The sequence below is a fragment of the Saimiri boliviensis genome, chromosome 7 (assembly GCF_048565385.1).
Source record: "Saimiri boliviensis isolate mSaiBol1 chromosome 7, mSaiBol1.pri, whole genome shotgun sequence".
Lineage (NCBI taxonomy): Eukaryota > Metazoa > Chordata > Mammalia > Primates > Cebidae > Saimiri > Saimiri boliviensis.
Window position 1 is genome coordinate 70,719,430 of NC_133455.1, and position 24,966 is coordinate 70,744,395.

General features: G+C 50.9%; 4 protein-coding genes across 14 annotated transcripts in view; 3 read left to right on the top strand and 1 right to left on the bottom strand.

Moving 5' to 3' along the window:
* Positions 1-5,528: 5,528 nt before the first annotated feature.
* LOC141585128 (uncharacterized) lies at positions 5,529-6,338 on the top strand. The gene is made up of 3 exons (XM_074402742.1): positions 5,529-5,824; positions 5,901-5,962; positions 6,171-6,338. Exons 1-3 carry the CDS (start codon positions 5,758-5,760, stop codon positions 6,336-6,338), a joined length of 297 nt encoding a protein of 98 aa, XP_074258843.1. The 5' UTR covers positions 5,529-5,757.
* MYL6B (myosin light chain 6B) lies at positions 6,321-12,625 on the top strand. 2 transcript variants are annotated; one of them, XM_003939312.4, is made up of 8 exons: positions 6,321-6,404; positions 7,638-7,857; positions 8,561-8,588; positions 8,807-8,950; positions 9,168-9,341; positions 12,111-12,188; positions 12,342-12,379; positions 12,526-12,625. In XM_003939312.4, the coding sequence occupies exons 2-7, from the start codon at positions 7,684-7,686 to the stop codon at positions 12,368-12,370; spliced, it is 627 nt and encodes a 208-aa protein (XP_003939361.1). In that variant the 5' UTR covers positions 6,321-6,404; positions 7,638-7,683; the 3' UTR covers positions 12,371-12,379; positions 12,526-12,625. The 2 variants fall into 2 exon arrangements, with proteins under 2 accessions (XP_003939361.1, XP_010348258.1); XM_010349956.3 differs by lacking the exon at positions 6,321-6,404 and adding an exon at positions 6,423-6,443.
* Positions 12,626-12,929: 304 nt separating this feature from the next.
* On the top strand, positions 12,930-16,190 carry MYL6 (myosin light chain 6). 4 transcript variants are annotated; one of them, XM_003939314.4, is made up of 7 exons: positions 12,935-13,022; positions 13,293-13,320; positions 14,208-14,351; positions 14,587-14,760; positions 14,859-14,936; positions 15,241-15,285; positions 15,997-16,190. In XM_003939314.4, the coding sequence occupies exons 1-6, from the start codon at positions 13,020-13,022 to the stop codon at positions 15,267-15,269; spliced, it is 456 nt and encodes a 151-aa protein (XP_003939363.2). In that variant the 5' UTR covers positions 12,935-13,019; the 3' UTR covers positions 15,270-15,285; positions 15,997-16,190. The 4 variants fall into 4 exon arrangements, with proteins under 4 accessions (XP_003939364.2, XP_003939363.2, XP_074258841.1 ...); XM_003939315.4 differs by lacking the exon at positions 15,241-15,285 and having other exon boundaries at positions 12,930-13,022; XM_074402740.1 differs by lacking the exon at positions 12,935-13,022.
* A 1,140-nt stretch (positions 16,191-17,330) lies between these two features.
* Positions 17,331-24,966, bottom strand: part of SMARCC2 (SWI/SNF related BAF chromatin remodeling complex subunit C2) — a 31,025-nt gene continuing 23,389 nt past the window's right edge. For 4 of the 7 annotated variants that reach the window (XM_039472395.2, XM_039472394.2, XM_039472393.2 and 1 more), the window contains 4 exons: positions 24,168-24,302; positions 19,999-20,380; positions 19,297-19,725; positions 17,331-18,756 (listed from right to left, as the gene is read on the bottom strand). In XM_039472395.2, coding sequence (XP_039328329.1) covers positions 18,680-18,756; positions 19,297-19,725; positions 19,999-20,380; positions 24,168-24,302 — 1,023 coding nt within the window. In that variant the 3' untranslated portion in view covers positions 17,331-18,679. The remainder of the gene's footprint in view (positions 18,757-19,296; positions 19,726-19,998; positions 20,381-24,167; positions 24,303-24,966) is intronic. The other 3 variants (XM_039472398.2, XM_039472397.2, XM_039472399.2) reach the window with 2 other exon arrangements.

A 24,966-nucleotide genomic window follows, 5' to 3' on the forward strand; every position in this document is an offset into this window, starting at 1 on the left:
TGAAAACAGGGTCACTGGCATAGGAACTTGGGGATTTCATAATTGCCTCAGGGGGACTTTATTGTCTTCTCTTGAAAAATAGAAACTTAATTTTTGTATTTTTAGTAGAGACGGAGTTTCACCATATTAGTCAGGCTGGTCTGAACTCCTGCCCTTGTGATCCGCCCATCTTGGCCTCCCAAAGTGATAAGATTATAGGCTTGAGCCACCATGTCTGGCCGAAACTTTTTTTTTTTTTTTTTTTTTTTGAGACGGAGTTTCGCTCTTGTTACCCAGGCTGGAGTGCAATGGCACGATCTCGGCTCACCGCAACCTCCGCCTCCTGAGTTCAGGCAATTCTCCTGCCTCAGCCTCCTGAGTAGCTGGGATCACAGGCACGCGCCACCATGTCCAGCTAATTTTTTGTATTTTTAATAGAGACGGGGTTTCACCATGTTTGACCAGGATGGTCTCGATCTTTTGACCCCGTGATCCATCCACCTCGGCCTCCCAAAGTGCTGGGATTACAGGCTTAAGTCACCGTGCCCGGCTGAAACATATTTTTAAGGTCTTGTCAAATTTCTAGATACTGGCTGGGCAAACAGCCCAAGGTCTGCTGTTGTAACTGGCATCAGATAATACAAGCTAGGATTTTGCAATGTGTGATTTTTTTTTTTTTTTTTTTTTTTTGAGACGGAGTTTCGCTCTTGTTACCCAGGCTGGAGTGCAATGGCGCGATCTCGGCTCACCGCAACCTCCGCCTCCTGGGTTCAGGCAATTCTCCTGCCTCAGCCTCCGGAGTAGCTGGGATTACAGGCACGCGCCACCATGCCCAGCTAACTTTTTGCACCTTTAGTAGAGACGGGGTTTCACCATGTTGACCAGGATGGTCTCGATCTCTTGACCTCGTGATCCACCCGCCTCGGCCTCCCAAAGTGCTGGGATTACAGGCTTGAGCCACCGCGCCCAGCGCTGCAATGTGTGATTTTAAGAAACATTCTTAACTAGTTTATCACCGCAAGTAATTACATTTCCAGAAAACTAGAGGAGATGGCACAAATTCTCCCATCCCAGAAGGGTCCCTAATCGTTTCTAACCTTTTCGAGTTAAGTATAAGGGAAGAGGTACTAATCTACATATTAAATACAAGATGATGGCTAACTTCGATGGCTCACACCTATAATGCCAATACTTGGGAAGGCTGGCTGAGGCAAAGGATCCAGAGAAAACCCCTACCCTTAAAAAAAAAAATTAGCCAGCCTTGGTGGTATGCACCTGTAGTCTCAGCTACTTAGGAGACTGAGGCAGAAGGATCGCTTGAGCCCAGGAGTTCAAAATCAGTGAGCTAGGATTATACCATTCTACTCCACTCTGGGTGACCTCCAAAAAAAAAAAAGATGACAACCAAGAATGTCTGCAGAGAAAAACCCAACTAAATTCATGCAAGATGAGACATAGAACACAATTGCACTTTTTTTTTTTTTTTTTGGAGATAAGAGTCTCACTTTGTTGCCCAGGTTGGAGTGCAGTGAAACGATCTTGGCTCACTGCAATCTCCACCTCCTGGGTTCAAGCGATTCTCCTGCCTCAACCTCCCAAGTAGCTAAGACTACAGGCATATGCCACCAAGCTTGGCTAATTTTTTTTGTATTTTTAGTAGAGATGGCGTTTCACCGTGTTAGCCAGGACGGTCTCGATCTCCTGACCTCATGATCTGCCCGCCTTGACCTCCCAAAGTGCTGGTATTACAGGCATGAACCACCTTGCCTGGCCCAGTTGCACTTTTATATATGAGATGGAACACATTTTAAGAGTCATTAATCACATAAATTAAATATACTTCTGTCATTTCTCAAACAGCTGACTTTTGACACATACACTGTATACCTTTTCCAGAGAAAGATATGACTGCATATGGTTATGCTATCACTGATGTTTGCAAATGCTATCCTTTTGGAATGTGGTTTCATTGGACCAAACAATGTACTATACTTAACTAGGTGTGGTAACACAGTTGTCTACCCAACAGCCATTTCCCCTCTCCCCTACATACAGAATCCCAGAATGTCCCTGGTGGCAGTGTGCCAGCCCCAAGAAATTAATCAAGGTCCCCTTTGCTGAACAGTCACTTTCCCAGCCTCCCTTGCAACTTAGAATGACCCTGACCCAGCTTCGGTCAACAAGATGTAAGAGGAAGCATCTAAAGAAGAAACGCCTCAATGCCCCTTCCTTTCTGCTTACATCACTGGTATGAGGATAAGATGTCTGGAACTGCAGCAGCCTTTTTTTTTTTTTTTTTTTTTTTGAGACGGAGTTTCGCTCTTGTTATCCAGGCTGGAGTGCAATGGCACGGTCTCGGCTCACCGCAACCTCTGCCTCCTGGGTTCAGGCAATTCTCCTGCCTCAGCCTGAGTAGCTGGGATTACAGGCACGCACCACGATGCCCAGCTAATTTTTTGTATTTTTAGTAGAGACGGGGTTTCACCATGTTGGCCAGGATGGTCTCGATCTCTTTTTTTTTTTTTTTTTTGAGACGGAGTTTCGCTCTTGTTGCCCAGGCTGGAGTGCAATGGCGCGATCTCGGCTCACTGCAACCTCTGCCTCCTAAAATGCTCCTGCCTCAGCCTCCTGAGTAGCTGGGACTACAGGCATGCGCCACCATGCCCAGCTAATTTTTGTATTTTTAGTAGAGATGGGGTTTCACCTTGTTGACCGGGATGGTCTCGATCTCTTGACCTCGTGATCCACCCGCCTCGGCCTCCCAAAGTGCTGGGATTACAAGCTTGAGCCACCGCGCCCGGCCAACCCTGATTTTTATAAGTTTTAAAAATCTTGCCAATTGATGGGTAAATTTTTTTTTTTTTTTTTTGAGACAGAGTTTTGCTCGTTGCCCAGGCTGGAGCGCAATGGCACAATCTTGGCTCACTGCAGCTTCTGCCTCCCAGGTTCAAGTGATTCTCCTGCCTCAGCCTCCTGAGTAGCTGGGATTATAGGCACGCGCCACCATGCCCAGCTAATTTTTTGTATTTTTAGTAGAGACGGGGTTTCACCATGTTGACCAGGTTGGTCTCGATCTCTCGACCTTGTGATCCACCCGCCTCGGCCTCCCAAAGTGCTGGGATTACAGGCGTGAGCCACCGCGCCCGGCCTTGTTATTTATTTATTTATTTATTTATTTATTTATTTATTTTTTGAGACGGAGTTTCGCTCTTGTTACCCAGGCTGGAGTGCAATGGCGCCATCTCGGCTCACCGCAACCTCCGCCTCCTGGGTTCAAGCAATTCTCCTGCCTCAGCCTCCTGAGTAGCTGGGATTACAGGCACACGCCACCATGCCCAGCTAATGTTTTGTATTTTTAGTAGAGACGGGGTTTCACGATGTTGACCAGGATGGTCTCGATCTCTTGACCTCGTGATCCACCCGCCTCGGCCTCCCAAAGTGCTGGGATTACAGGCTTGAGCCACCGCGCCCGGCCCAGTTTGTTACTTATGATTAAAAGAACAGGGATGGCAGAGAAAATGTAGGACAGCCTTCCAATCTCTCCAAGGGTCTTAATGTTTTTTTCCTGTACTGCTTCTCTATAGAAAATGCTAGAAAGTTGGTCGGGTGCAGTGGTTCACACCTGTAATCCCAGCAGTTTGGGAGGCTGAGGTGGGCGGATCCCCAGGTCAGGAGATGGAGACCATCCTGGCTAACAAAGTGAAACTCCGACTGTACTAAAAATACCAAAAAATTAGCCAGGTGTGGTGGCATGTGCCTGTAGTCCCAGCTACTTGGATGGCTGAGGCAGGAGAATCGCTTGAACTTGGGAGGTGGAGGCTGCAGTAAGCTGAGATTGCACCACTGCACTCCAGTCTGAGCGACAGAGCAAGACTCCATCTCAAAAAAAAAAAAAAAAGCTATGAAGTCAGCTGATGCTGGCCAGGCACCGTGGCTCACGCCTGTAATCCCAACACTTTAGGAGGCTGAGGCGGGCAGATCACAAGGTCAGAGGTTCAAGACTAGCCTAGCCAATATGTTGAAACCCCATCTCTACTAAAAATACAAAAACTAGTTAGGCGTGGTGGCTCGAGCCTATAGTCCCAGCTACTCAGGAGGCTGGGGCAGGAGTATCGCTTGAACCCAGGAGACAGAGGTTGCAGTGAGATGAGATCATACCACTGCACTCCAGCCTAGGTGACAGAGTGAGACTCCATTTCAAAAAAAAAAAAAAGAGGCCGGGCGCGGTGGCTCAAGCCTGTGATCCCAGCACTTTGGGAGGCCGAGGCGGGTGGATCACAAGGTCAAGAGATCGAGACCATCCTGGTCAATATGGTGAAACCCCTTCTCTACTAAAAATACTGAAAATTAGCTGGGCATGGTGGTGCGTGCCTGTAATCCCAGCTACTCAGGAGGCTGAGGCAGGAGAATTGCCTGAACCCAGGAGGCGGAGGTTGCGGTGAGCTGAGATCGCGGCATTGCACTCCAGCCTGGGCAACAAGAGCGAAACTCCATCTCAAAAAAAAAAAAAAAAAAAAAAAAAGAAAGAAAGAAAGAAGGAAAGTCAGCTGATGCCATACCACTCATACTTGGCAAAATGCCACAAGTGAGAAAAAGAAAGAAAAAAAAATTAGAAGAGCTGTATGTTTGAAACCAACGTCTGCGAAAGTGATGAAAGCCACACAAAGGCATCTATAATGTGGCCCTTTCCCAGTCTTATAACCAAACACTCAAAAGATGTATTCCTTCTTCCTCTCCGTCTCTTCATGACACCTATTGATCCTTCCTTCACTGATGTAAAATGGGGAAAATACCAGCGACCTCATACTTGGGAAGATTAAAGGAAAGTTATTTAACAAACACTTATACAGCACTTATGCTGTGCCAGGCCTATTCTATTTTCCAACCTTTTTTTTTTTTTAAAGACAGAGTCTCGCTCTGTCACTCTGTCATCCAGGCCCCAGTGCAGTGGAGGGATCTAGGCTCACAGCAACTTCTGCCACCTGGGTTCGAGTGATTCTCCTGCCTCTGCCTCCCAAGTAGCTGGGATTACAGGTGCCCGCCACCACGTCCAGCTAATTTTCTTGTATTTTTAGTAGAGACGGGGTATCACCCTGTTGGCCAGTCTGGTCTCGAACGCCTGACCTCAGGTGAGCCACCTGTCTCGCCCCCCCAAAGTGCTGGGAATAATAGGCACGAGCCACCGCGCCCGGCCCTACTTTACCAGTATCATACTTCGAATCCTCCTAAGAGCCCTATGAGGTAAGTATCGTTATTTTACAGATGAGGGACTGAGGCCCAGGAGAGATAACCTGCTGAGGGTCACTAACCAGCACCTGGCATAACCCGGATTCAAATCTGAGCCCCAAGCACTTGAGCACCCTCTGTGCTGCCTCTGAGATAATTTAGCCCCTTCATTGGTATTGGATCTATGGTGGCCTCCAGAAATGGTTGCTAACTTACTGCCATCGTTATTTCTGTCGTACAATTCATTTCTATTTTTACAATAAACTTTTCCCCAACCAGTGAACCTCACTTACTGCCCATAAAGTTCACCCGTGCCTCACCACCCTGCCCTCGAGCGGGTTTTCTACTCTAATCGTCACACGACCGTGCAGCCCCAGCCTCCAACACCAGGTGCACCGCCAGGGTATTTGCTGATCCAGTGAGTGAAGTTGGGCCCGGCCGGGCCGGTTCCCATCCTCTCATCAACGCCTAGGGTAACCAGTGAACTCCAATGCTGAGCAGAAGTGTCTCAGAAAGTAGGGCTGGAAAGCCCATCCCTCCGCTCAGAAACCTATGAAGACCGGGAGGATGGCGCATATGCGGCTGCTGAATGGAAGCCTCAATCAGAAGGCTGGGGCAGGTGACTGGCGTTAATTGCAAACTTTAACATTTGCTTCAGCAACCAGCTCATTAAAAACAAACAAACTTCTCTGTAGCCTTTTTTTCTACCAAACCGCGAGAGGAAGCGAGAGAGACCGCAGCCGCTCTCCCCGGGGCCGTAAGTGCTTCCAGCTATCTGACCGCGACCCTGCCTACTGCAGCCTCAACCTTTCCCCTGGTTCTGAGTTCTTTCAACAGTAGATCCAGGAAAACATCCAAGCCCCCGTGAGACGAGGAGTCCGCCAGGGATAAGTAGGAGGGACATCCCAGGGGCCCCGCAGGGTTTTAGGGTAGGGGTAAATTGGAAATTGCTCATTGCCTTTCAGTTCCGGGACAAAAAGCGCGCTGGAAAGACACTGAGTCACCAACCGCCGCCGTCGGCCGGAAGCCACCGCCCTCGTGTCAGCTGCAATCTCCAGCGCGGCGTATCCCGTGAGCCCGCGGGCGCGCAGGGGACTACGACTCCCGGCATGCTCCGCGGCCGCCAAAATTAACCCTTCAGGGCCGGGAGCCGTGCTGTGCCCCGCCCCCGCCCCAACCCCAGACCCGGACCCCGCAGGGTGAGTTTTTCGGGGCTGAGGAGGGCCGCTTTCTTTAAGGTTTGCGGGGGGGGTGCGAGGGAGGGGGGTTGTGAGAGTGTGAGTGTGTGTGTGTGTGTGTGTGTGTGTCTGGGTCGTGTGTGTGTGATGTATTTTCTAAAAATGGGACAGTTTGCAGTAATGAGATTCAGACGCTATTTTGCGAATGGGAGACCCAGCATCAACCCCAGGGCCTAAGTGGAATCCAGAACAAAAGTAGCTAGCCACCCCTCCCCACTCCCAAACGCCCCCCACTTTGACCGCCCCTCATTTGGACCCTCCCCCAGGGTCCCGAGCAAGGTTTGTGACCTGGCCCCTGGGTCAGGACTTTTATTATCCCTCCTGGTTGTGGGGTGAATACTCCTGGAGGCCAGAGGAACGCCCACATCCTCTTGGATTAGGGAATTTAAGCCCTTTGTCTCCCAGAGCCCGCCCTTCTCCCCAGGTACCACCATGGGGTCCCTGCAGGTTCAGCAAGCGCCCTACCTTTTGTTTCTCTTGAATGGCTGTGGGCTTGTGGAAGAAGGTTCTTCCTTGGAAGCATGGGTAGCAGATGTTAAAGCTGATCTTTGCCTCTACTCCTACCCCTAAAACAACACTGGGCACAGAAGACAACGAAGGATGTCACACTCCCGTTTCTATGACTGTTCTTCCTTTATACTGGGAATAGTTCCAAATCTCAGCTGGGTGGGGGCCCAGGGACTACAAGTATTAGGGATTATTATTATCAGAGTAGGGTTAAATACCCCCGCTGTCAGTGGAGGGGCTGGGTGGATGGGCTGCTTGTTTTTGTCACTGCTCCCAGACCACAATTTAACTTGTTCCGGTTCACACAAGCCTCCCTGACTGCTACCCTTCACCCCACCCTTCAAGAAGACAAAAGCTGCTGGATCACCTGCTTTGCCTCACCCCCATCTCAGTGCCACTGGCAAGCATCCTATCCTCACCCCCACCCCAGAGGTTAACTCCCTCATTCTGGGCAGTCTCTGGCTTCCTCCCCTACCCCTAAAGGGAACATTGTTCTTTTCTGGCCAGCCTTTGGGGATGAGGGGACAGGGAAGAAGACCTTGGGGCAGTAGTCCTGAACCATAGGAGTCCAGGGGAGTGAGGGCAGGCGGTTATATCTCTCCTCTACCTCACCCTCGCCACTGCCAACTGGCTCCCTGCCCCTGCCCCCGCCCCTTGACATCCCAGACTCCCTGGCTATTTAAACAGAGATGGGTGCCCCCATCCGCACACTGTCCTTTGGCCACCGGACATCATGCCTCCCAAGAAGGATGTTCCCGTGAAGAAACCAGCAGGGCCCTCCATCTCCAAACCTGCTACTAAGCCAGCAGCAGCAGGGGCTCCTCCAGCCAAACCCAAAGCTGAGCCAGCTGTCCCCCAGGCCCCTCAGAAAACCCAGGAGCCTCCAGTCGATCTCTCCAAAGTGGTGGTGAGTCCCTGGAAAGTGAAGATAGAATTGGAGGGTGGGATACAGCCTAGGGGATTAGGGGTTATCTAGAATGTAGGGGATCATGAGCCCTGGAATGAGATTGGGGGTTCCCCTTAGTCCCTCATTTGGAAGCATCCAGGGTTATGACGCTGCTGTTGTCTTTTCTGTTCTCTCCCTCTAACCTGTAAACATGTGTGTACGGCACATACACACTCATTTACCCCCTGCTGGAGGCAGGGACTCCGAGATGGGGAACATCTGGGTTCTGATGAGTTTCAAGGTGAAGGGAAGAGAGCTGTTGCCTGCTGCCTGGTAGTTCAACTCAAAAGGCCTGCAGCTCTGAACTCCAGGAGGGGAGGCTGAAGAGGACAGACTTGTTAGACAATCACAGCTGGGGGCCAGGGGTAAATTTAGCCTTTGTTCAGCCCCCAGTTATGTGAGGGATGCAGGGCTCAGGGCAGTGGAGGGAGGGGAACAGGTGGCATGGGATTAACCCTGTTCCCAGGAAACCCTCCCCCCTATAATTCCTCTTCTTGGGATTCTCCCAAGGCCCAGAGCTGGGAATGGGACTGAAGTGGCTGGGCTTCCAGCCTGGTCCCTTTGGGCCCCTCCCCAGAAGTGGCTGCCAGTTGGTTGGGAGGAGTGTTGGAGAGGGATTGAATAAACTCTGTCATCTCTCCCCACCTGCTTTTTTCTTCCACAGATCGAGTTTAACAAGGACCAACTGGAGGGTGAGGAGAAGCTGGTCTCCTAAGCCCACTGTCCAGTCCCCAATCCCCTGGTCAGATTCTCTTTCTATTCCCCTAACCCCAGTCCTGACCTTAAAACCTCCCATACTACTCTTCTTTTCCGCCCTCATTCTGTTCATATAGTTTATGAAATTCCCTTCTGTCTGGGGGTGATGGGAACCCCTAGTCTGTGTCTACACTGACTCCTCCTTATACCTTAGAGTTCAAGGAGGCCTTTGAGCTGTTTGACCGAGTGGGGGATGGCAAGATCCTGTACAGCCAGTGTGGGGACGTGATGAGGGCCCTGGGCCAGAACCCCACCAACGCTGAGGTGCTCAAGATCCTGGGAAACCCCAAGAGTGATGGTGAGGGGACTCTTGGAACAAATCGGGTTTTTAGTTTTCAGCAGTGGGATGTTGGTCACAAAGAATGAGGTGGGCCTCAGGACTTCAGAAACTGTCAAACATAGGAGCAGGAAAATATCCTGAATGCTGAACAGGACGAAAGCATTGTGGTAGGGTTGGGAACTGGGTCCTACATGATACTGCAGTGACCTCTCCTTCACCTCTCTCCAACCTCCAGAGCTGAAGTCCCGGCGTGTGGACTTTGAGACTTTCCTGCCCATGCTCCAGGCGGTGGCCAAGAACCGGGACCAAGGCACATATGAGGACTACTTGGAGGGGCTTCGTGTGTTTGACAAGGAGGGGAACGGCAAAGTCATGGGAGCAGAGCTCAGACATGTCCTCACCACCCTCGGTGAGGCAGGCCAAGGAGACCAGAACTCCTTTAGAGTACAGAGGGGGATGGGGTGGACCAGAAAGAAGGCTGGCCAGATAAGCAGAGCCAGCAAGGGGATTACTGTCCTGCAGGTTGTGAGCAGGAGACTGAGAAGGTCAGAGCTATGGGGGCAGAATCTGAAGGACTTGCTTCTCCAGAGGGCAGAGTACCTTCCAGAGGGAAGAGGAAAGGGGATGAAGCAGGAATCGTGAATTTTCATGTAGGGAGAGATGTGTGGGTTGTGTGTTCTGGCACAAGTCTCTTAACTTCCTGGGATTGCTCCCTTGTTGGTCACTACTTTCACCAGTACTAAGGTGAAATAGAAAGCAAGAGGCATCCATGACCAGGGGAGGATTCCCTTGAGGACTGAGGCCATGGGAAGTTTCCAAGGTGGGAGAAGAAGAGGTACCACTCTAAAGAGCATGGCCTGGCCAGGTGCAGTGCCTCACACCTGTAATCCCAGCACTTTGGGAGGCCAAGGTGGGTGGATCACCAGAGCTCAGGAGTTCGAGACCAGCCTGGGCAACATGGTGAAACCCCGTCTCTACTAATAATACAAAAATTAGCCAGGTATGGTGGCAGGTTCCTGTAGTCTCAGCTACCCAGGAGGCCAAGTCAGCAGAATTTCTAGAACCCAGGACTTGGAGGTTGTGTGAGCCAAGATTGTGCCACTACACACCAGCCGGGGTGACAGAACAAGACCTGTCTCAAAAAAAAAAAAAAAAATGCTGGGCAGTCTGGTGGCTCAAGCCAGTAATCCCAGCACTTTGGGAGGCCAACTACTGACCTCAAGGTGGGCAGATCACTTGAGGTCAGTAGTTCGAGACCAGCCTGGCCAGCATGGTGAAACCCCATCTACTAAAAACACAAAAATTAGCCAGGCATGTTGTCAGGCACCTGTAATCCCAGCTACTCAGGAGGCTGAGGCAGGGGAATCACTTGAACAGGGGAGGCAGAAGTTGCAGTGAGCCAAGACGGCACCACTGTACTCCAGCCTGGGCAATAGAGCAAGACTCAAAAAAAAAAAAAAAAAAGAAAAGAGCGGAGCCAAGGTGGGAGGATCGCTTGAGCCTAGGAGTTTGAGACTAGCCTGGGCAACATAGTGAGATTCTATCTCTATTTAAAAAAAAAGAATTAAGCCGGGCGCGGTGGCTCAAGCCTGTAATCCCAGCACTTTGGGAGGCTGAGGCGGGTGGATCACGAGGTCGAGAGATCGAGACCATCCTGGTCAACATGGTGAAACCCCGTCTCTACTAAAAAAAATACAAAAAATTAGCTGGGCATGGTGGTGTGTGCCTGTAATCCCAGCTACTCAGGAGGCTGAGGCAGGAGAATTGCCTGAACCCAGGAGGCGGAGGTTGCGGTGAGCCAAGATCGCGCCATTGCACTCCAGCCTGGGTAACGAGCGAAAACTCTGTCTCAAAAAAAAAAAAAAAAAAAAAAAATTACCGCCAGGTGCAGTGGCTCACACCTGTAATTCCAGCACTTTGGGAGGCTCAGATGGGCAGATCACCTGGGGTCGGGAGTTCGAGACCAGCCTGACCAACATGGTGAAACCCCGTCGCTACTAAAAATACAAAATTAGCCAGGTGTGCTGGCACACACCTGTAATCCTAGCTACTCAGAAGGCTGAGGCAGGAGAATCGCTTGAGCCTGGGAGGCAGAGGTTGCAGTAAGCCAAGATTGTGCCATTGTACTCCAGTCTGGGCAACAAACTGAAACTCTGTCTCCAAAAAAAAAAAAAAAAAAATTACAAGACCAGGCATGGTGGCTCACACCTGTAATCTCAGCATTTTGGGAGGCCAAGGTAGGTAGATCATTTGAGCTCAGGAGTTTGAGACCAGCCTGGGCAACTTGGCAAAACCGTACCTCTACAAAAAAATTTTTAAAAGTAGCCAGGTATGGTGGTGCTTGTAGTCCCAGCTACTTGGAAAGCTGAGGTGAATCGCTGGAGCCCAGGGGGTGGAGGTTGCAGTAAGCCATGATGACATCACTGCACTCCAGCCTGGGTGACAGAGGGAGAACCTGTCTCGGAAAAAAAAAAAAAAAAGATTACAATTGTTATGTTCATATTATATATAAAAATAGATGGAAAGGCCGGGCGCGGTGGCTCACACCTGTAATCCCAGCACTTTGGGAGGCCGAGGCGGTTGGATCACGAGGTCAAGAGATCGAGACCATCCTGGTCAACATGGTGAAACCCCGTCTCTACTAAAAATACAAAGAATTAGCTGGGCATGGTGGCATGTGCCTGTAATCCCAGCTACTCAGGAGGCTGAGGCAGGAGAATTGCCTGAACCCAGGAGGCGGAGGTTGCGGTGAGCTGAGATCGCGCCATTGCACTCCAGCGTGGCTAACAAGAGCAAAACCACGTCGCAAAAAGCTGGGCGTGGTGGCTCATGCCTGTAATCCCAGCATTTTGGGAGGCCAAGGTGGGCGGATCACCTGAGGTCAAGAGTTAGAGACCAGCCTGCCCAACATGGCTAAATCCTGTCTCTACTAAAAATATAAAAGATGAGTCGGGCATGGTGGTGAGCACCTGTAATTCCAGCTACTCTGGAGGCTAAGGCAGGGAGAATCGCTTGAATTGGGGAGGAGGAGGAGGCAGTGAGCCGAGATCGCCCCACTGCGTGCCAGCCTGGGCAGCAAGAGAAACTCCATCTCAAAAATAAAAAATAAAAAAAAAAGAGCGTGGCCTGGGTGGGTGAAGGAGGGAAAGCAGGGGCTTAGACGCTGTCTGGGATTCAGGAGAGAAGATGACTGAGGAGGAGGTGGAGACTGTTCTGGCAGGACATGAGGACAGCAACGGCTGCATCAACTACGAGGGTGAGGGGCCAAAAGGAGTGGGAGCGGGGCCGGGGGAGGAGGGGAGCCCGGCGTCTGGCCGCGTGTGGGCGGGGGCACCCCTGGACTACCTAGACTCAGATGTATTATCCAAAAGCCTGCTTCTGAAGCCCCTCTTGCTTCCTCTCTCTGCAGCCTTCCTGAAACACATCCTAAGCGTCTGAGTGCTGCAGGTAGGGCCCTCCCATCCTTTCAACCCGCCCTAAGAGCCAAGTCTCCTGCCCTTCTCACAGCCAGCATAGAAAAGCAGCGGAGTGCGTTCTGCTGTACGGTTCCTGCGCGAGCTCCACGCTTGGCAACTTTTCGTTTTTTTCCACAGATCAGTGGGGCCCGAATACTGGGCCCCGCAGGCAGAAGCACGTTCCAGCCACCAGGAGGCCACCTATTGTTTCAAAATAAAGACTCGGTTCCTCCCTTGGTTTCAGACTGCTGTTTTCTTCCTGGTGTGGGGAGCGGGGGAAACGGGGAGGGTACTAGGAGGAGCGGGAGGGTGCTAGGAGGAGAGGGAGGGAAGGGAAGGCTCTCTCCTCTTCCGATCCTCTGATCTTCCTGTTGGGAGGCGCAGATTCATTGCACCCCATCCCGACCCCTACCCTCTACCCTAGTTTCCGAGCCCAGGTAGGCTGGAGAAAGGAACAGCAGGTCCCGCCTACGTCATTACTAATGTAGCAATCGTCTGTATAAACCCAGAACACGATTCCTATTGGCTGAATCCGCTGCGGGTGACGTCACTGGGACGTACTAAGACTAGGGTTGGGCCGAGAGTCGGAGCCATTACTGCAGGAAAAGGTCCCGCAGAGCTGAGCAGTCAAGATGGTGGGGCCCAGGGCCTGGGAGATGGGCAGGATTGGGGGCGAGAGGCGGGAAGAAACGGGTGGGGGGCGAGGAGAAGGCAGTGGTAGGAGGCAAAGGGAACCTGAGGACCCGAAAGGTTGGAGGTGAGGTTGGAAAGCCCGGGGCTCTGTCCTGCGGGAAAGCGAGTCTGCAGCCTGAAACAGGAACTTGTGGGTCAGAGTTTGTGGGGCTGGGATACAAACTCGGGGGATTGGCGTTCAGCTGCTGACCATTCTTCTCTTCTCTGAGCAGTGTGACTTCACCGAAGACCAGACCGCAGGTAGGTAATCTCTGATCCATACCGAGGTCACCCTTAGGGAGAGGGACATTCCCCCCAGCACCTATCCTCTAATCCTAACCTGTCATCTCGTCAGCACCCCCATGAAATTACTCCCTGGATTATTTTCTCTTCTTCTGGATCCTCCATTTCCTTTTCTCACTATCTTCCTCCCTCCCCTTCCACTCTAGATCTGAGTCCCAAGCACTGGGTGAGTTTTTAGGTGGTGTGGGTATGTGAAAAAACTTGGTCACCTAATGCCTGCCGTGTGTGGGGCTTGGGGAGGGTGTATAAAGCTGCCTGTGCTCCTTTGTCCCTTAATCAGCTACTTCTGCGTCTTTTCTCGTCCTGTGATAACTGTCCCCGCCCTCCCAACTTGGACTTGTAAAGATTGTAGAGCAGTGACCTGATACTCTGTGCAGATGGGGACAGGACAGGGTAGTTTGCTAAGGATATGACTTTGTAGGGCTACTCTCTGGAATTTCTCTTTGTACTGGAGGGCTGGGAAGTGGCAGTTTGGGATGACCCTAGTCCCAGGCTGCTGCTCCCGCTTCCTTATAAGGACAGGACTGAGACTGGGTGGTGGCAAATTCCTGCCATGAAGTGTAGCAGCAGCAGCAGCAGCAGCGGAGATTGGCGGGCCTGCTGGAGGCAGAGGCGGTGTGTGTAAATGGATGTTACCAGGCTGCCAAAGCGGGGAGGCAGGCTCTATATAGGACACCTGAGTTGGGAGGAAGAGAAATAGATCTCTCTTAAGTAGACTTTGGTGTACAGTTTGGTACAGATATCTGGTTTCCTCAGCATGATCAAAGTTGAATGGGCAGCAGAGCTCCGAGGTACGGTTTGGGCTAACCCTGAAATCCTGTATTGACATTCATCTGAATCCTTAGAGTTCAAGGAGGCCTTCCAGCTGTTTGACCGAACAGGTGATGGCAAGATCCTGTACAGCCAGTGTGGGGATGTGATGAGGGCCCTGGGCCAGAACCCCACCAACGCCGAGGTGCTCAAAGTCCTGGGGAACCCCAAGAGTGATGGTGAGGGGCCTCAAGAACAACTCCTCCGTGTGGTGGTGGGCCCAGTTCTTCAGCTAAGAGCTTTTCCCTTTATCTTCAAAGGCCCCAAACTCAAGCAAGTCTGGATTAACAAATCCGATGAATTTCCTTGCTTTTAGCGGGGAGTCATCTCTGTTCAGTTGAGGTCTCCATAATCCCCTGTCCAGAGAACTTGTGTCACTTCTCTGGCCTGACACTTCCACCTCCTTTATGGCAGAGATGAATGTGAAGGTGCTGGACTTTGAGCACTTTCTGCCCATGCTGCAGACAGTGGCCAAGAACAAGGACCAGGGCACCTATGAGGATTATGTCGAAGGACTTCGGGTTTTTGACAAAGAAGGAAATGGCACCGTCATGGGTGCTGAAATCCGGCATGTTCTTGTCACACTGGGTAAGGTTCTGTGTCCTTGTCCTTGAGCTGAGACAGCACCCTGAGATACCTTGTCACCCTGTCACCCAATTCCAAAAATGGTTTCTTTCCCCCTGCAGGTGAGAAGATGACAGAGGAAGAAGTAGAGATGCTGGTGGCCGGGCACGAGGACAGCAATGGTTGTATCAACTACGAAGGTAAGGGGTGAAATGGGCTTTCTCGGAGGAAGCAGCATATGGGGCAAGTCAAGTATAGTGTTTGGGGCTTTCCCTATCCCTGGACTTCGGCTCCAAAAAGCCAGGAAGCAAGGGGCACAGCCCTGCCTAGCCTAGCCCAGGAGTGGGAGGTAAAGCGGGTATGACAGGAAAGGAAGGAGTAATGTTGTAAAGGGTGGGTAAGGAATGAGAAGTAAATAATGGAATGTCTGTTTCCCTACCACCTGACCCCCTCACCCCATGTCTGTGTCTTGTCTTCACCATGAATGTCTCTTCCTTCCTGCAGCGTTTGTGAGGCATATCCTGTCGGGGTGACGGGCCCATGGGGCGGGTACGGCTCCTCCCAGCCTCTCCTTTAGTTATCTCCCCAGTGTTTCTTTTTTTCCCAACCTGTGCTCTTTATCCCCTGCCCTTACTCTACTACCATCTGACTTCCTCCTGGCATGTTTCTGCATGGAGCTGACTAGGGAGGGGAGGGATTCCTCAAAGAGGAAGACAGCCTGGGGGTATGGTACCTCCATACTTCTAGAATGGGCCCTGAGGTTTTACTTACAGGGCCCTGAGAGCTGGTGTCTGGGAACTCTCACCAGCCTGTAAACCAGTCTTGCTTTAGGGTGATCTTCTGGCCCGGGAGCATGGGTAGCTGGCATAGGGGGTATGGGTTGCCTGCCCCATTCTGCTGCTATAGCTGAACAGTCCCTTCCCCTTCCCTCGCTGGGCAGCTTGGAGGTACCCTAACCCGAAACTCTGTCCTCTTTTCCCGCCAGTGGCTGACAGTAGCTGTAGGTGTAGTTGAGAACTTTTCTGCCTCTGCTGTGTTCTTGCTGCTCAGGGTGGGGTGGGGGACTAACAGCGGTGGGAGGGGAGCTAGGGTCAGGGAGAACCGTCAGACTCAAGGTGGCTCCTCTGCATACTGACCCCAGGGTTGGTTGCTGTGGACATGTTCCCTCTTATGCTACCTTTGCAGTCGTGTCGTCCCTGGCCCTTGGCGTACCCCTCCACAGCCCTGTTCTCTGGCTCATCCCAACTTTGCTTTCCACAGAACTCGTCCGCATGGTGCTGAATGGCTGAGGACCTTCCCAGTCTCCCCAGAGTCCGTGCCTTTCCCTGTGTGAATTTTGTATCTAGCCTGAAGGCTCCCTAGGCTCTCTTGTGTCAGCACCTTTCCCATCTCATCTCTTTCGGATGATGTTTGCTGTCAGCATTCACCAAATAAAACTTGCTCTCTGGCCCTCAGTTTGGTTCTGCTTTCTTCCCTGAGCAGGGTAAAGGAGAGGAAGGTGAGGTGCTGATGATTTCTGCCCTGAGGCAGAGTCCGAGGTCAATGAAGCAGGGGGTTGAGGAAAGCTGGGGAAGGCCCGCGGACTAACTGGGCTCCGGTTAAGAACTGCTGGCCCCATTCATCCATCTTACACAAGCTACCTCTTGGGAGATTAGGAAAGTCATAGATCCCAGCAGGACCAAGGCTGGTCATCCCTGTTCCATTCCATATCGGGCTGGCTGTCTTCTAGCCTTCCAGCTCCTTAAATCTGGCCCCTGCCCTCCCAATCTTCCAATAAGGCCTTTTGTGGGGAAGCCTGTGGAGTGTTTATTGGAGCTAAAGCCAGGCAGTTATTAGCACTGCCTAGGCCTGCCCGTCACCTCAGCAGGGCGAAGGGCCAATAATAACAGATGTAGGAAAGGGGCTTGCCTCCTCCCTAATAAGGGAAGGAGTGAAACCACTACTTCTGAAGGGAAAAAGATACAAAATCTCCATGTTGTGGGAATGTCCTTCCAAGTCTTAAATAGCTTTAAGGGCAAGTGAGAGCCTCTGCTCTTAGACCTGCCCTAAAAGGTGTAAGTCTCTGCTCTCATACATAGTCTTTTTTTTTTTTTTTTTTTTTTGAGACGGAGTTTCGCTCTTGTTACCCAGGCTGGAGTGCAACAGCGCGATCTCGGCTCACCGCAACCTCCGCCTCCTGGGTTCAGGCAATTCTCCTGCCTCAGCCTCCTGAGTAGCTGGGATTACAGGCACATGCCACCATGTCCAGCTAATTTTTTGTATTTTTAGTAGAGACGGGGTTTCACCATGTTGACCAGGATGGTCTCGATCTCTTGACCTCGCGATCCACCCGCCTCGGCCTCCCAAAGTGCTGGGATTACAGGCTTGAGACACCACGCCCGGCCTCTTATACATAGCCCCTGCTCTTATATATGGTCCTGAGAGCTGTGCTGCTGTTTGCGTTGTGTGGTAAGGTGTATCTGTAGGCCCTGTGGCTCGCAGAGTGTCTCTTTAGCCCAGATAAACAACGCTGTGAAGGACTCCAGGAAAGCTGCTCCCATCCCAATCCCCCTGCCTGACAGCCACAGGTAAGAACACAGAATGCACCCACAAGATGAAACTGAAAGCAAATTAATTTATAAAAAAAAAAAAAAAAAAAAAGGAAAGAAAAAAAAATTTACAGAAAACTTTGAACAGAAGAAAGGTGCTAAGACGCAAAGGGAGAGAAACACGGGGACATGAGGAACAAAGGGCTTGGTGGGAGAACCAAGAAGAACCGGTGCAGAGCCTGGAGTCACACCTGCCTTTCAGTCACTGGGGAGGAGCTGGGACGTAGAACAGGAATGCAGGAAGCAGAATTGAGCTGCAAGCCAAGGGTTGGTCCAACCCAAGGTTGGGGACCCTCTTCTACTGCTCCCAGATTCCTGCATCCTCATCTGGGGAGCCCCCAGCTATTAGCTGAAGTTCTCACAGTCGTGGTGGGAGAGGGAGGCAGCTCGGGGGTGACCCACCAAGTCAATAAGGAGGTGCTTAAGTGCTTTAAAAAAACAATTTTGGGTTTTAAAACTTCCCATCCTCTTACAGCTCCCTTCTCTGCGCCTTCCAGCAGTCCATGGATACAGCCCAGGGAAGGGAGGAGAACAGCCCCCAGTGCCCTTTCTTCTCCTATTACCTACCACAGGAATCCCCGAAATTAGGTTTTCCCCACCAAATACACATACGCTGACATCAACTAAGCAGGTGACTTTTAAAAACAAAACAAAACTGACATTCAGAGGGAAAGGAATCATTGGCTGAGCTGGGGTGGCCTAAAACAGCAACAATGAGGAAGCCGAAGGAGGGGTTATTAGTACAAATAAACTCGAATAAACTCGAATAAGCGTGGAGTGGGGTGAGGGAGGGGAGCTGGGGCCTTGACGCAGTCACTAAAAAGGGGCTTGGGAAGAGATGGATTCTGCACCCTGTTCTACCCCCAGAGCTCTCCCTGGAACCTTAATTCCCCTTTCCTAAAACACTCCCCGTCAAAAAATGTAAAACTTGGTTATTTTTTAGTGGGTAGAAGGGAGCTCCAATGTGGCTTTTTAAAATCTACTTCCTTTTAAAGGGATTAATTTTTTTTGATCCATAGAAAATGCAGTCGTTTTGAGGGAGGTGTACCCTTAGAAGTGGTTAATGAGAACCTTGTATAAACACCTGTCACCAGCCCTTCCTTTAGGGCAGCTATCCTATCCTATCCTCTCTCCCAGATGTTAGAAATATCTTTTAAACAGAAGTCCTTGAATAATCCGATATAAAAATGCACGCCTCTGTTAGGCATGGTGAGGGCTTTGGAGGGGCGGAAGGAGCTTTCCTTACGTAGTGATGTACTCTCCGGGCTGGGGAGGGTCCCAGTGGTTGGGGAAGGGCTGTTCCTGGAACCATGATCTCCAGAGGGGGTGAGGGGAAGAGATGTCTGGCTGGCTCCTCACTGTGGAGGTGGCACAGGGGTGACCGTGCCTGGGCTCGGGGCTGTGGGGTCTGGAGGCAGGGGGGTGCCTGGGTCTGTGGAGAAAAGAAAGAGGAATCAGTTAGAGTGCGCAGGAGAGGGGGCTCCAGACCCAGACCACCATAGAGAGACAGAACTGGGCATAGCATGCAGTGGCTGGGTGGATGAATGAGGTACCCACAATGTTCAACTTCTGTTCCCAGCACCCTCTTCCACTTCATACTGAGAAAAACTGATAGAAGGGAGACTCTCTAAATGGGGCATTTGAACATGATGGGAACAAGCAAAGGGATGCCAATCAATCATCATGCAAACAGCTGCCTTTCAAGTTTACAACTGAGATGCTCTGTGCCACAGGACTGCTCCATGACCCACCAGTGAAAGGCCCCAAAATCATCCCAAAGGTGGCAGCTGCCAGGCTGGGGAATGGTGGAGGACAGCCAGAGAGGCCCTTCCTCCTATATTTTAATTTTACCAGAGTGTTCAAAAAGGATTGTGGAAACTCTACTACCTGACCTCTTCCCCACCTGCCCACTTGCCCTCCCTCCACGTGGACCCCTCTCCCTCACCCTTCTCCCCTCCTGGCCCCTTCTCACCTGGCAGTGGGCTGGCACTGGGCAGGAGGTTGCCCTGAACAGCTGCCACAATGGCAGGGCTTTGGGCTGCGGCGGATCCGAGCCCCGGCCCGAGAGGCAAGGAAGATGGCATGGTGGTGGTCGCCGGCAGGTTAGGATGTAGAGGGTTCGCCATGGACACAGGCAGGTTAGGTGGGGGGAGAGTGCCCGGGGCGAACGGGAGATGGTGGTGATGCCCATGCAGGTTAGGAGGAGGGGGAAGGTTAATACTGATGGAGTCAGCTAGACTACCAAATGGGATGATGGATGGAGCAGGAGGAGGAGGAGGAGGCGGCATGCCAAAAGGCAAACCCAAAGGAGCATTACCCGCCACGCCTGGGTGCCCGCTGCCTGGCACTGCCCCTGGCATCATTGAGGGAGGAGTTTGTTGGTTGGGGAACGGTGAGGGGCCTGAGAACAAAGATGAGAGATGGAGAGAGTTAGGTATAAAATTTTGCCTAACAACTCACTTTTACAGCAAAGATAATCTAGCCATTCCTTGGCACTATCTTCTCTTTTTCTGACATTAGAGTAAGTGAATAAAATTCCAGCGCTCTCAAGTTTGGGGAGGGATCCCTGCTGGTTTAGAGGCCTAACAGACTCATCTTCTATTCCCTTTGAGGGGAACTGGGACATTCACCTGGATCCCTCTAGCCAACAAAAGTTCTGGAATACACCACTTACCATGGGGTCCAGGGGGGGGAACCCCTGGTGGGACTGCCCCAGGCTGGGGGGCTCCAGCTGGTTGCTGCTGCTGTGGCCCTGCAGTTGACCCTGCCTGCCCAATCTGTTCAGAAGGGCCCAAGCTTCCTGGAGGGGCCCCACTGCCAGCAGGAGCAGGGACTACAGAGGCTGGAGCCACAGCCAAGCCATGGACTGCAGGTGGCCCAGCAGCCCCTGCTGGGGGGATAGGCTGGGAGCCTGGGGGCAGGGCTGGCGGTGGCTGCTGCTGTTGTTGGTGCATCTGTTGGAAGTGCTGCTGCCGGGCCCTCATCTCCGCATACTTCAGCTGCTCCATGTGGAAGGCTTGTCTGTCGGCCAGGAGCTGCTGCCTCTGATACTCCAGCTGCCAGTGCCAATTGAGTATTGTTATCCAATTTTCAACAGATCCGAAAGGCAAATGCCTTGACCCCTGCTTTGTTGTCTTCTGAAAGATCCCAACTCTCAATCAGAAGGTTCCCAAAATCTACATCTTATGCTTGTGCTTCCTCTGTCCTCCCCACCGCACTTCGTGCAAATTCCCATGACCTTTATGTCTCCTGGGTGCTCACATGGTTTCTTATTGCAATGACTTTAATCTGGCCCAGCCAACTTCAGCTCCAAAGCTTTGAACTTGCCATTACCTTGATTTGGAAAATGCTTCCAGTTTCTCCTGTCAACTGAAGTTCTTTTCTTACTTCAAAATTCACTAAAAACTCACTTTTCTTAGGGAGCTATCCCAGAACAATTCGTTCACCTCTGAGCTTTAGCTTGATTCTATGATCTCAGGACTTAAGACACTTGATTTGCAATCTCTTAATATGAATTTGTCAGATACTTTCAACCTTCTTAACTGTTTCTAATGTCTCCATATTGTATATTTATTTGATGTCTCCCTTTAAACTATAAGTTCTCTGAGGTCCCTATCTTCTATTTCGTTTTCTTCTTTTTTTTTTTTTTTCTTTTTTGAGATAGGGTCTCCCTCTGTCACCCAGGCTGGAGTGCAATGGTGCAAACTTAGCTCACTGCAGCCTTGACCTCCTGGGCTCAAACGATCCTCCTACCTCAGTCTCCTGAGTAGCTGGGACCACAGGCTCACACCACCATGCCCAGCTAATTTGTTTATTTATTTTATTTTATTTATTTTTTTTTTTTGAGACAGAGTTTTGCTCTTGTTACCCAAGCTGGAGTGCAATGGTGCGATCTCGGCTCACTGCAACTTCCGCCTCCTGGGATCAGGCAATTCTCCTGCCTCAGCCTCCTGAGTAGCTGGGATTACAGCGAATTTTTTTGTATTTTTAGTAGAGATGGGGTTTCACCATGTTGACCAGGATGGTCTCGATTTCTTGACCTTGTGATCCACCCGCCTCAGCCTCCCAAAGTGCTGGGATTACAGGTTTGAGCCACCGTTCCCGGCCTTAATTTGTTTGTTTTTAAAATTTTTTGGTTTCAGAGATGGCCTGCCCAGAGAGGAGGTATCTAGAGAGGTAGTCTGGCTACAATGGCTTTGCTGCATTGCAGTGAGCTCTGCCTAGTCCGAATTTCCTGGTGGCTTTAATTTTTTAAAAAAAAAAAAAGAGCTGGGCGCGGTGGCTCAAGCCTGTAATCCCAGCACTTTGGGAGGCCGAGGCGGGTGGATCACGAGGTCAAGAGATCGAGACCATCCTGGTCAACATGGTGAAACCCCGTCTCTACTAAAAATACAAAAAAAAATTAGCTGGGCATGGTGGCGCGTGCCTGTAATCCTAGCTACTCAGGAGGCTGAGGCAGGAGAATTGCCTGAGCCCAGGAGGCGGAGGTTGCGGTGAGCCGAGATTTTGCCATTGCACTCCAGCCTGGGTAACAAGAGCAAAACTCCGTCTCAAAAAAAAAAAAATAAAATAAATAAAATAAAATAAAATAAAATTTGTTTGAGGGGGGCTGGGTGTGGTGGCTCATGCCTGTAATCCCAGCACTTTGGGAGGCTGAGGCAGGTGGATCACCTGAGGTTGAGATCAAGACCAGCCTGGCCAGGCCGGGCACGGTGGCTCAAGCCTGTAATCTCAGCACTTTGGGAGGCCGAAGCAGGTGGATCATGAGGTCAAGAGATCGAGATCATCCTGGTCAACATGGTGAAACCCGGTCTCTACTAAAAATACAAAACATGAGCTGGGCATGGTAGCGCGTGCCTGTAATCCCAGCTACTCAGGAGGCTGAGGCAGGAGAATTGCCTGAACCCAGAAGGCGGAGGTGGAGGTTGCGGTGAGCCGAGATCGTGCCATTGTACTCCAGCCTGGGTAACAAGAGTGAAACTCCATCTCAAAAAAAAAAAAAAAAAAAAAAAAAGACCAGCCTGGCCAATATGGTGAAACCCTGTCTCTACTAAAAATACAAAAATTAGGCCAGGCATGGTGGCAGGTACCTGTAATCCCAGCACTCTGGGAGGCCAAGGTGGGTGGATCACCTGAGGTCAGGAGTTCAAGACCAGCTTGGCCAACATGGTGAAACCCTGTCTCTACTAAAAATACAAAAATTAGCCGGACATGGTGGTGCACACCTGTAATCTCAGCTACTCAGGAGGCTGAGGCAGGAGAACTGATCCCACCCAGGTGGCAGAGGTTGTAGTGAGCCAAGATGGTGCCACTGCACTCCAGTGTGGGCAACAGAATGAGACTCCGTCTCAAAAAAACAAACAAGGGCTGGGCGCGGTGGCTCAAGCCTGTAATCCCAGCACTTTGGGAGGCCGAGGCGGGTGGATCACGAGGTCAAGAGATCGAGACCATCCTGGTCAACATGGTGAAACCCCGTCTCTACTAAAAATACAAAAAAATTAGCTGGGCATGGTGGCGTGTGCCTGTAATCCCAGCTACTCAGGAGGCTGAGGCAGGAGAATTGCCTGAACCCAGGAGGCGGAGGCTGCGATGAGCCGAGATCGCGCCATTGCACTCCAGCCTGGGTAACAAGAGCAAAAAAAACTCCGTCTCAAAAAAAAAAAAAAAAAAAAAAAAATTAGCTGGATATGGTGGTGTGCGCCCATAATCCCAGCTACTTGGGAGGCTGAGGCAGGACAATCACTTGAACCCAGGAGGTAGAGGTTGCAGTGAGCCATAATTGCACCACTGCACTCCAGCCTGGGTGAAAGAGTGAGACTGTCTCAAGAAAAAATTTTTTAAAGCACTGTGGCTCACCCCTGTAATCCCATCTCGTTGGGAGCCAGAGGCAGTCAGATCACCTGAGGTTGGGAGTTCAAGACCAGCCTGGCAAACATGGAGAAACCCCGTCTACTAAAAATAGAAAATTAGCTGGGCATGGTGGTGCATGTCTGTGATCCCAGCTACTCAGGAGGCTGAGGTAGGAGAATCGCTTGAACTTGGGAGGCAGAGGTTGCGGTGAGCCAAGATTGCACCATTGCACTCCAGTCTGGGCAACAAGAGTGAAATTCCATCTCAAAAAAAAAAAAAAAAAAAAAATTTTAGAGACAAGGGTCTCACTATGTTGCCCAGACTGGTCTTGAACTCCTGGGCTCAAGCAATCCTCCTACCTCAGCCTAACAAAGTATCGGGATTACAGATGTGAGCCACTGTGCCTGGCCCCCATCATTTATTTCTTTTGATATCCTCCAAAGACAAAATGGTTCAATACTGTGTCTGTCCCATTCCCTTTCCAAGTTCATCTCCTGGACTAAGGCCCTTACCCTCTCTCTCATCATCACTTAAGCCCATTCAATCATTCAATAACTGTTTATTGAGTCTACTACGGGCCAAACATTGTTCAAGGACCTGGAGAAGCAGCAATCAAAACAACCAACTAGAGTCCCTGCCTCATGGAGCTGACCTTCTGTGAGACCTCAATCCCCAGGCTTCACTCGTGAGACCACTTAACTGTCCTTAACTGGCTGATGCTAGCTCCCCCTGCCCTGCCCTGCCCTGCTCTGCTTTGAAGCCCTGTCAGTCTCAGGCTTTCCCCACTGTTGCTTAGTCTTTCTTTCACTGAAACACACACACATACACATACACATACACATACACATACACACACACACACACACACTGTTGCTTAGTCTTTCACTGAAACACACATACACACACACACACACACACACACACACACACACACACACACAGATTTTGAACTGAGGCACAGCACAGCAGAGTTCCAGGGCTCCTGCTACTCACTGCTTCTCGCTCTCGGTCCATGATAGTCTCCAGCTCCTCAAAGTGCCGAAGTTTGATCTCCAACTTTTTCATCTGGGTCTCCACCAGCAGGGCCACCAAAGATTTGATCTTCCTTTCCTCAACAGCAGCCAAGTGCTAAGAAAGGAGGGGTGAGACACCACATCACTGGGAGGACTCGACTGAAGACAATACATAAGAAAGGTAAGGTGGATGCTGGCAGGTTTAAGGACAAACTTGCTGTGGTCACAACCCATGAAAGGGCTTGAATTTTTTTGTGCTGGGATTATAGGTGTGAGCCACCATGTCTTTTTTTTGTTTTTTCAGAGAGTCACTCTGTTGCCCAGGCTGGAGTGCAGTGGCATCATCTCGGCTCACTGTAACCTCCACCTCGGGGTTCAAGCAATTCTTATGCCTTAGCCTCCCCAGTACCTGGGATTACAGACATGCACCACCATGACAGGCTAATTTCTGTATTTTTAGTAGAGATGGGATTTTACCATCTTGGCCAGGCTGGTCTCAAACTTCCAACATCAGGTGATCTGCCCACCTCGGCCTCCCAAAGTGCTGGGATTACAGGTGTGAGCCACCGTGCCCAGCCTTTTAAAAAAATTAATTTATTTTGGCTGGGCGCAGTGGCTTACGCCTGTAATCCCAGCACTTTGGGAGGCCGAGGCAAGCAGATCACCTGAGTCCAGGAGTTTGAGACTAGCCAGGGCAACAGGGTAAAACGCTGTTTCTACTAAAAATGCAAAAAATTAGTCAGGCATGGTGGCACGCGCCTGTAGCCCCAGCTACTTCA

Excerpts from the sequence above, each read along its gene's own strand:
- MYL6 (XM_003939315.4), top strand. Across the intron at positions 14,761-14,858 it reads GCATGTTCTTGTCACACTGG|GTGAGAAGATGACAGAGGAA; the intron begins GTAAGGTTCTGT and ends TTCCCCCTGCAG. Across the intron at positions 14,937-15,996 it reads TGGTTGTATCAACTACGAAG|AACTCGTCCGCATGGTGCTG; the intron begins GTAAGGGGTGAA and ends TGCTTTCCACAG.
- MYL6B (XM_003939312.4), top strand. The coding sequence starts at position 7,684 with ATGCCTCCCAAGAAGGATGTTCCCGTGAAGAAACCAGCAGGGCCCTCC. Across the intron at positions 8,589-8,806 it reads TAACAAGGACCAACTGGAGG|AGTTCAAGGAGGCCTTTGAG; the intron begins GTGAGGAGAAGC and ends CTTATACCTTAG. Across the intron at positions 9,342-12,110 it reads ACATGTCCTCACCACCCTCG|GAGAGAAGATGACTGAGGAG; the intron begins GTGAGGCAGGCC and ends TCTGGGATTCAG.
- LOC141585128 (XM_074402742.1), top strand. The coding sequence starts at position 5,758 with ATGAAGACCGGGAGGATGGCGCATATGCGGCTGCTGAATGGAAGCCTC. Across the intron at positions 5,825-5,900 it reads CAATCAGAAGGCTGGGGCAG|CCTTTTTTTCTACCAAACCG; the intron begins GTGACTGGCGTT and ends ACTTCTCTGTAG. Across the intron at positions 5,963-6,170 it reads CAGCCGCTCTCCCCGGGGCC|TTCCGGGACAAAAAGCGCGC; the intron begins GTAAGTGCTTCC and ends ATTGCCTTTCAG.